This window comes from Nothobranchius furzeri, chromosome 17 (genome assembly GCF_043380555.1).
Source record: "Nothobranchius furzeri strain GRZ-AD chromosome 17, NfurGRZ-RIMD1, whole genome shotgun sequence".
In the NCBI taxonomy this organism is placed as follows: domain Eukaryota; kingdom Metazoa; phylum Chordata; class Actinopteri; order Cyprinodontiformes; family Nothobranchiidae; genus Nothobranchius; species Nothobranchius furzeri.
In genome coordinates, this window is record NC_091757.1 from 36,531,634 (window position 1) to 36,541,803 (window position 10,170).

Here is a 10,170-nt window from a genome sequence, read left to right on the forward strand (position 1 = left end):
GGTAACTGGATGGCTAATCCCACGTTCACGACGTGGTTAGCACCGGTTCCGGGCAATAGCTGGAAATTATAGCTTAAATTTAAAAAAAATTGCTTAAATTTGGTCAAAGTGGCCTTAAAAAGGTCTTAAAAAGTCTTAAATTTGGCTCCCTTAAACCTGCAGATACCCTGCTTTAATTATTGCTTGTCGGGTGGCTGGGATCGGCCTTAGAGGTAGGGTAAAGAGCTCTGACATTTTTGAGAGACTCAGAGGGAAGCCAGCTGAGGTGGTTTTGGGCATTTGGTTAGACTGTCCACTGGATGCCTCTCAGAGCAGATGTTTCAGGTATGTCTTGCCAACAGGTGCCCCCTGGGTCAATCCAGGACACGTTGGAGGGATTATATCCCCACATTGGCCAGGGAACACTGGGGGATACTGCTGGTGGAGGTTGCTAGGAAAAGGACAGTGGGTTTGCTACCCCTGCTGTTCGGAATCACATTAGCAGGTGGAAAGGGACGGATGTTCATTTTTGTTGTTTCCACATGTACAAGGTATGCAGGAAGAACAAACCCAAACCATCGGCCCTCCACCACCGTGCTAACAGTCACTATCATGTGTTTGTGTTGATATTTTGTGGTTTGTTTTCACTAAACTTTGTCTTTTGTTACTTTTGTCTTGACTTACTAAAGGGCATTTTTCCACAACTTGATTGGTAAAATTTGTTAGATAACATTAAAGGGGCTTGCAGTCTGTCAGACTAAATGGGTCACCAGTTAAAGTGAGGGTCAATGCATGGGTGGAGACGTATTTCATCCACACTTCCTGTTAGGAAAACCCTTCTGAAAGAGGTGTCGCCTGGCAGACTAAGAGAGCGGCACTGAGGCAGTGGCAGACTGCACCCCCCTCAACCCCCCCATGTGTGCTGTCAGAGTTTATAAGTCTAAAAACGAGTTAGTTGTTAACGAGCGCGTGCGCACTCGCACATGCACGAAAGCACGCACGCACACAAGACTTGCCGCTCAGTAGAAAAGCAGACACAGATTCTGCAGCATTCTGGAGGAGTTTCTGTTAACCACGATCATTAGATGAAAAGTGGAGGAAGGCTTTTTTTCAAAAAGGCGAGCAGCTCAGAGCGCTAATGTCTCATATCGGCAGGTGAGTAGCCAGCCAGGTGGTGGTGCAGCTGCCTCACATGGAGACCAGTGCAGTGCAGCCACGTAGTAATTTGCTGACAAAGTCACGTTTTTCAGCTTGGCCTTCAGCCACAGCTGGTTCTTCATACATGTGGAGCAGATTTTTTAACCTTAAGATGAAGATATAATTATGGTTTTGGGCTGAAATATTAAATTTAAAGTAAGTTGCACTAAACACTAATGATTACACACGTGTAGCACCATTAGACTCTCATCTATACAGGTTATCAGCAAAGAAAAGTTAATTTAGGCGTTACTTGCTCTTTAAGTCCAAAGCCTTTTTGTGTTTTTGTTAAATGTTCAGGTTTATATGAATTTACAAATGTAAATAAACTGTAGTTATAGTTTATAGTGTAGTCCTACACATACAAATGCTCTATCTGCTTAAACAGAATTTGTTGGGACCACAATTGGTTTTAACAACATCCTCATTTCTTTGGAAACTTTTTTTCCACCATACACACTGCTTCTGCATTTTGACTCTGGTCATGTTAAAGAATAACTCGGCGTAATGCTGAAACAGTGCACACACAACAGTTTAAAGCGTTTTCCTGATGTGACATTACACCACATGTCAGAATCTTTGTTTACTATATTTAAAATAAAATGGAGACTCTTTGTTGACAATTTAGGCACTGATGACTTTACAGTAGAATCCATTGGTATTTTATGGTCAAATTCAGCTTGTTTATTGGTTTCTTTAGGATGCTTTCTGGGGTCTGGTTCAAGTCTGTGAGAAGTATCTTCCTGGTTACTACAGTCCTGGCCTGGTGAGACTCACACACACCCACATCCATGCACACGGCATTTTCATGACTTATTTTCCTTGCAAAGGCCTGGTTCACACATCAAGATGATTATGCCCATTTTTTACCTGATTTTTTTTCCTCCCGACAATCTTAAGGATGCGCACGATAATTTTTTTCAGCTATGAGACCATCGCAGAAAGCACAACTGCTGGTGTGAACACGACCGTCGGAACATTGAGCATCATTTCAATCAATCACTCAATAAATCAATCAATTTTATTTGTAGAGCACCTTCCGCAACGTTATCAGAAGCCCAAGGTGCTTAACAGCATCATAAAAACATTCCCAGTACCTGGGCAAGATAAAAACATAAAATAACAAGCAAGCAATATTACAAATACAGAAAGGTAACGGATTGAGACTAATCAATTAAAAACAAATGGTGGACAAAATAAGATCAAACATCTTGATCAAAAAGAAAAAGTATTAAAACCATAATGTCGGGGCAATTCAATGAACCCTATCGCTGAAAAGCAATCAAAGAGAAATGAGTCTTTAGACGAGACTTAAAGACTTGAAGGGAGGGAGGGCGCCTGCCTAATGGTCAATGGCAATTCATTCCACAGAGTTGGAGCCAAAACAGAAAATGCACGATAACCCCTCGATCGATATTTCGACTGGGGGACCACCAGAATTTCCTGCTCAGCTGAGCGAAGAGACCGAGATGGAGCATACTTGTGCAAAAGTGCAGTAATGTAAGAGGGGGCACTGCCCTGGAGGGCTTTATAAACAAGAGTTAGGATCTTAACCCTTTGATGCATGAATTATGAAATCTTCAACCATGATTTTTTAAACAACTTTTTTCATTCATCTTTAGGTGTGAATGAAACAAATTTCAACAAATATTTTTGTAACATTTTGTTAATTTACAAATAATTTATTACATGTCCATCTCAGTGGACAGCATGCATTCTGAGCATGAAATATGTCTGCTTGACTTGCTGAAGTCCAAATGGAGGGGCTCACATACAATAAAGTCTTCAACAGCTGTGCTTAATAGCAAAAATAAATAAATAACAATTTTGAGTACCTGTCCACTGTAGTGACCATTATGCATCAAAGGGTTAAATTTAGCTCAATATTGCAGCGGGAGCCAGTGCAGAGCAGTCAGCACTGGAGTAATGTGACCTCGGCATTGGAGTAATGTGATCTCGTTATCTAGTACCTGTCAGGAACCTAGCCACTGAGTTCGGTACAAATTGGAGCTATGCAACCGTGCACTGGCCCAGACCGGCATACAGAGCATTACAGTAGTCCAGACGAGACAGGACGAAAGCATGCAACACAGACTCCAGATGAGCTCTGGACAGCAGAGGCCTGATCCTGGATAGTTGTTTCAGATTAAAAAAACAGGACCTCACCACCGTATTTACGTGAGTGTCAAGATTAAGTGAGGAGTCAATTTTTATCCCCAAATTATATTTTCTTTTCATAGGGGGTCAATGGGCCAAGGTCAATATCAGCACCTGAGCCATTTCTTCTGCCAGGACTAAGTATTATGACTTCTGTTTTGCTCTCATTTAGGTGCAAAAAGTTAGAGGCCATCCAACATTTTATGTCCTTCAAACTGTCCAGTAAAGGAGAAACAGATCTATCCTCCCCACGTTGAAGGGGGAGATAGATCTGGCAGTCATCAGCAAAAAAATGAAATTTCGCATTATGCCGACGAAGGAGGACTCCAAGAGGAAGCAAATGGGAGAGGACCAAGGACAGAGCCCTGTGGCACACCCCAATGAAGTCTCACGCAGGGTGACGTCACCTCACCTGCATGAACACTAAATGTCCTGTCATGAAGGTAGGAGCGAAGCCATTGGAGGGCCTGCCCAGTTATCCCCACCCAATGCTGTAGTCGGTCCGAAAGGACTTTGTGGTCGACTGTATCAAAAGCTGCAGATAAGTCCAACAATAGTAGGACAACATCGTTATCCATGTCACAGGCTAAAAATGTGTCATTAAACACCATTAACAGAGCAGATTCATTTGGGTCAAATGTGATGCTGCAGGTGGAGGTGATCTGGTGGCTGTAAAGCATCACTCACTCTTAGTACACTCTCATTAGTGCTAATTCATGAATTAAATGTACTTTAAGGTAACTTGAAATACATAAGTTTTTCTTCAAAATACATATATATTTGTGGATTGTTATGGGTGCTTTTAGATGGCATTAAAGTGTATTTAAAGAACACTAAAAACAGCAGTAGCTCAGGAGGTAGAGTGGGTTGTCTAGTAATCGGAAGGTTGCAGGTTTGATCCCGGTTCTGACCAGAGAATGCTGTTGTTGTGTCCTTGGGCAAGACACTTGACCTGCCTTGCCTGCTGGTGGTGGTCGAAGGGACAGGTGGCACCAGTGCTCGGCAGCCTCACCTCTGTCAGTGTGCCCCAGGGCAGCTGTGGCTACACAAGCTCATCATTACCAACGTGTGGATGGGTGAATGACTGATTGTGTTGTGAAGCGCCTTAGGGGGTGTTAGAACCCTTAGAAGGCGATATACAAATACATCCATCCATTTTCATCCGCTTATCCGGAGTCGGGTCGCGGGGGCAGTAGCCTAAGGTGAGAGGCCCAGACATCCCTCTCCCCAGCCACTTGGGCCAGCTCCTCCGGGGGAATCCCAAGGCGTTCCCTGGCCAGGTGAGAGACATAGTCCCTCCACCGTGTCCTGGGTCTACCTTTAGGTCTCCTCCTGGTTGGACGTGCCCGGAAAACCTCACCAGGGAGGCGTCCAGGAGGCATCCTGACCAGATGCCCGAGCCACCTCAACTGGCTCCTCTCGATGTGGAGGAGCAGCGGGTCTACTCCGAGCCCCTCCCGAAGGACTAAGCTTCTCACCCTATCTCTAAGGGAGAGCCCAGCCACTCTTCAGAGAAAACTCATTTCGGCCGCTTGTATCTGCGATATATACACATACAGACCATTTAAAAAGCATTAAATCAGATGAGCTGATTCCTGCAGAAACCCTGATGTGACAGAAGCATGACCATTGTCCACCAAGTTTGTTTACTCTGAAAGCACGTTTGATCTTGAGAGGTGTCGCTAGATTTCACATCTGACCAGGGGATGTTGGTGAGTGAAACTGGTTTACTGCGCACACAGTAAGGTGTTGTGTTTTGCAAGTCATCCTACCGTGTGAACCGGGCCTAACTAATCTTTGTGACAGTGGTTGAAGAGGAGGAAAGCTTTAGGGTTTTAGTTTCTTTAATACTCTTCTACTCGTGTCTGTTTCAGGAAGCCATTCAGTTGGATGGAGAGATTCTGTTTGCTCTGCTGCGACGCGTCTCCCCAGTAGCCTTCCGGCATTTGGAGAAACATAAGATCGACCCCATCCTCTACATGACTGAATGGTTTATGTGTGCCTTCTCCAGGACCCTGCCCTGGGCCTCTGTGCTGCGTGTCTGGGACATGTTCCTCTGCGATGGTAATGTTACCAGTGCTGCCTTAGCTCTTTGTCAGGTTTATTACAGAAAAGCAAAACATTTAAGTACTTTGAGACTAACTAATCCTTTCCCCTTCTTCAGGAGTTAAAATCATCTTTCGAGTGGGGCTGGTGTTGCTGAAGTACACACTGGGAACCCGTGAGAAGCTGAAGAACTGCCAGGGCCTTTATGAGACTATGGAGCTTCTCCGAGCCATAGATCCTCGCTACATGCAGGAGGGCTTCCTCGTCCGAGAGGTAAGAGAGCAACGAGCAGGTGGAGCCAGAATTCAGTTTTCAACATTCTGGAGAAATTTCTTCAGCTTTTGACCTCAACTTAAGGTCTTCAGCTGTTGTTGTTGTAGTGTTAATATTGTTAATAATAATGTATTGTTTATTTTCTTTAGTTTTTTTCTGTACTATAAATTAAATAATTATGTTGCTCTCCATCACATCCTATTATGTACTTCCTGATGGATTTATTGGTCATGCATTTTATGTAACTGGTTAAATCAGAATAATCCTGCAGTAATTGAAGGCTGTGTTTGTTCGTTGTGGCTGTGGATCTTTAGAGAAGAACAAGTGTTCATCGCTGTAGCCGAGAGACGAGCTGAGAGCCTGAGAGTGAATTAAAGTGTCTGACTGAGCAGAGGCGTGGCTGTAGTGTCCGCTCCTGTACAGTGATATGTGAGAGTCTCTGTGTCCTTCAACAATAGCCTCTCTTATGTCCTGTCTGTGTGTGGCTGAGTCTGCAACAGCTCACCACTCTTTGGCATTTACGCACAAAGTTCACATTTTTTGCCCAAATGGGCTCGACACTGAAGAAACTTATTTCCCAGAAAGATCTGGCCTTGTTGCTCTTCTGCGCCTCTTGATTGTAGCTTGTGAGAGGCCAGCTGTGACCTGATGATGTGTCTTTTTCCAGCTTTTTGAAGTCCCAGTGACAGCCCGAGACATTGAGAGAGAGCATCACAGCCAGCTCAAACGCTGGAAGAAGAACCGTGGAGAGCTGAATTTCAGACCATCTCCAAGGATGCACGGAGCTCGCCCCATCATGATGGCTGAGCCACCAAGGCGTCAGGACCTGCAGCAGAACCCTACTATATTATTTGAGGCGTCTGACACAATGCAGCTGAAAAAAAATGAGGAGAGGAAGAGCAAGAATAAGAAGAACATGAAGAAACCAATGCCCATAGAGGAGATCCCTAATCCGTACCCTCTTCATAATGACCCACCTCCTCCTCCTACAGATCCCCCCGTCCCGCCCCCAGACAGCACCATGATGCCGGAGAGCTTACCAAAAACTGAAATGGACTTCCTTCTCCAGCAGGAGGCGCCCTCTAATGATCTGCCTGCTGCCAAAGAATCCACTCATCAGAAATCCACACAAAGCCTTAGCAGCACAGAGCAGGATACCTACCTGTAGGTGTGTGTGTGTGTGTGTGTGTGTGTGTGTGTGTGTGTGTGTGTGTGTGTGTGTGTGTGTGTGTGTGTGTGTGTGTGTGTGTGTGTGTGTGTGTGTGTGTGTGTGTGTGTGTGTGTGTGTGTGTGTGTGTGTGTGCGTGCGTGTGTGTGTGTGCGCGCGCGCGCACACGTGTGCTAGTCACCAGCACGCTACGTTCAGCAACCAGCCAGCATGGTTATTCTTCTTGTGTGGACTATTTTTGTACTAATTTTAGACGCACGTTTGCCTCTGACACATTTAGCTTGCTCTACAGAAAAAGTGCTAAAACATGGAGCTGATGTTGCCTCCACTTGATTTTCTAATTCAGACTAAAAGTCTTCTGTTAGCAGTTCCGTCCGGTTACTGAGAGCCTTTGGACTCCTATGGGTCACCTGGCTATCTTGTCTCTCAGACTGAACATTATTAAGTTAACAAGTAACACTGTGCAGCAAAGGTTGCAAACTCTTCATGCACCTCGACCCTGCTTCTTTTTCCACTAGAGGACAGCCTCTCACAGGTTTCCGCTCATCACAGCAACAATAAGGCTTCAGTAAGCAGCAGCATATCAGGTCCAACTCATTTAGACTTTTTTTTGTGCCAAGCATGTCCCGCTTCTACTCAGATGGTCACTTTTTTAGTCTCTTTCTCTCTAGACGTTGTATGAACCCAGATCCTTCCAGCCACCAGCAGTTTGCTTGGACAGCAGACAGACCAGCACAGGACTTCCTCACTGTGCCTCACATTCCTGCCTTCTAAAAAGCTGCTCCGTTTTGGCCAAATGCTGTAATATGGATTTGTTCACACACGTCTAGGAAAATCTTGGACACTGAATGACTGCAAATCACCCAACAGTGCTGACCTGTTTGCCACTACTTCAGAGTTTTTGGGGGACTAGAATTCCCAAAGGAATTTTTTTTATTTTTATAGATTTTCTACAGTTGCCACATGCAGCCAGGCCTTTCCTTTTTGCACAGACAGTTAAGCCAGGTTAGGGGATTTTTCAGTCATTTAGGGAGTTTTTCTGGCTAATTCCCTTTATTAACATTGAGACATTCAAGAGTTGAGGCTTTTTCTAATTGAAATTTATTTCCCTGGAAAATTACAATCTGCTTTTTGTATCAGCATCACAATGGTAAAGGGAGATTGAACAAGCGTTAGCAGATTGTTGTGAAATATGTATAAAAGTGTCAAAAAATATATATATTTGTTTAAAAAAATGCAATCATCATAGGTCAGGCAAAAAAAACTGTGTGGGTTTGTAGGACAAACACACATGTATGCAACAATTACACTTCATTCATGCTATATTTTAATTTAACAGTCTGTAGATATCATATGTAAAAATAACCATTTGTTTTTTAATGAAATTTATTTGACATATGCTATATTTTATTGAACAGTTAAAGGACCTGCAGAGCAGACGTCTAAATCAGTATATTTCAGTTAAACCTTCATAACACTAGAACATTGGGTTGATCTGTTGTTTTTTTTTTTTTGTATGTACTCTAAAAGCAGGTGGATATCATTTCATTATTTACACTAGTGCTATACAGGAAGTGATTGATAACCACACGTCTTAAGTTTCACAATTACAAAGAGAAACCAGCTTACATGCAGCCTGAAACGTTTCTGTGTAGCCTTTACTTGTCTTAATGTAGTGTGGTATGTGGTCCAGCAGATGGCAGAAGAGGGCCTTTCAGCTGTTGTTTTACTCGAGTCCTCAGACATTTTCATTGCTGTACAATTTTTTATTATAATGCAACACGTATGACTTTAGGGTTAAGTCAACTACAACTTTCTTACATTTTCACAGCTGGGAGTTTGTTACTGCTCTGATTTTGAATAAAACTACAAATGTCTGTTGTTCCTGCATCTTTTGTTTAGACCTAAAATGTATCTAAAGAAAACAATTGTTTCCTGTAGTGATTGGAAACTAAGCTGCACAGCTACATTATATAAATAAATGGAAATAATGCACAATATAAATAGTTTGTTGTTTAAGTATGACAACAGCTTTATGATAGTGCCCTGAGTCACCTGGAGCAAACGTAATTATTAGTTTAACAATATAAGATTATTTTTAATAATATGGCGGATTGGTTTAATTTTTGTGGAAAGGTGAAAACAGCAGTTTTGCATGTGATTGTGGTTGCAGAACATCTTCTGACCCATTGGATGTAACAGCCAGAACTCCATATGGTGATCTCTGACGAAGGATGAAATGCATCCCTCCAAAGGAATGCTAGGCCTTTAATTTCAAGTATGAGAACGTTTTGATCAAGGGGTGCTGTTTTGCCTGGAGCAAAATAACAGGCACATTTCATTACTGATATGAGCTCAACTTGGACAGTTTTAATCATGGCAGCTCCTGTCTGTATTATGTCATCTGTCAGTAAAGTCAGGACTACGTGGTACAGAATCTTATCACATGGGAGTTTGTGCTCTGGTGTCTATGTGTCTGAGCAACTTGTAAATATATAATTGATTCTGAAGCCAAATTATGAGTTTATCCGCAACATTTTTGACTTCAGAGTTTTTCTCCTCATCTTAACCCCCCCCCCCCCCAAAAAAAACTTAACTGCGGCTCCCTATCCTCATTTAGACTAATAACAGGTTGCTATTCTTTCCTCATTTCACAGATTTAACTGCCAAACGCCTCTTCTCTTCCTTGAGGTGTGGGACATTTGAAGGGTTTACCCCAGGCTTCAAAGAGTTCATTGCAAACTGCTGCTTTGATGACCTCAGTAAGCCTGTGAACTCGTTCCTAATCGTCCAGTGAGGTGTGAGCCGCAGCTGTCGACCCCTGGTCAACAAGAGTTGAGCCTATAGGTTTGGCGCTGCCTTAAAACCTTCTATTTTCTCAGTTTCAGTGCAGGTGTGAGCAGACAGGATTAATTCCTTGTTGATTGCTGTTAATCATCCACATCCATGATGCAGTTCCATCAGGGAGCATCATGGGATCTGCTGATGTTTCCCCACATGAGGCACAGCAACAGTTAACAGTCGAGGTCCCAGAAAAATGCATGCACCGTCACGCTTTCCCCCTCTGCATCGGACACCTGGCCTTCTTTCAGTGCCACCGTGCCATTTACATCTCAAAGAGGGGTGACCAAGAAGGCTTTCTCTGTGCTCAGTTCCTCATTCCAGAGATGATCTGATTTATCTCTTCATCAACGGAAATATCTGCCTTCGTTTGGCCATCCCGCCTCTCTCATCCCTGGCTAACAGGCGGGAGACGAAGCAGTAAAAAGGGAGACTTTGTGATCCTCGTGTGATCACAGACCCAACGGACTCCTGTCACAGAGCTTGATTCATGTGATGCGGGTGACTCT

The 10,170-nt window shown here is 43.5% G+C and overlaps 1 protein-coding gene across 1 annotated transcript in view; it reads left to right on the top strand.

Annotated features, from left to right (window-relative positions):
* LOC107393661 (TBC1 domain family member 10A) overlaps positions 1 to 6,927 on the top strand; it is a 14,504-nt gene extending 7,577 nt beyond the window's left edge. Inside the window, exons 6-9 of the mRNA XM_015972195.3 lie at positions 1,877 to 1,942; positions 5,208 to 5,397; positions 5,498 to 5,652; positions 6,320 to 6,927. Coding sequence (XP_015827681.3) covers positions 1,877 to 1,942; positions 5,208 to 5,397; positions 5,498 to 5,652; positions 6,320 to 6,820 — 912 coding nt within the window. The 3' untranslated portion in view covers positions 6,821 to 6,927. The remainder of the gene's footprint in view (positions 1 to 1,876; positions 1,943 to 5,207; positions 5,398 to 5,497; positions 5,653 to 6,319) is intronic.
* Positions 6,928 to 10,170: the final 3,243 nt, after the last annotated feature.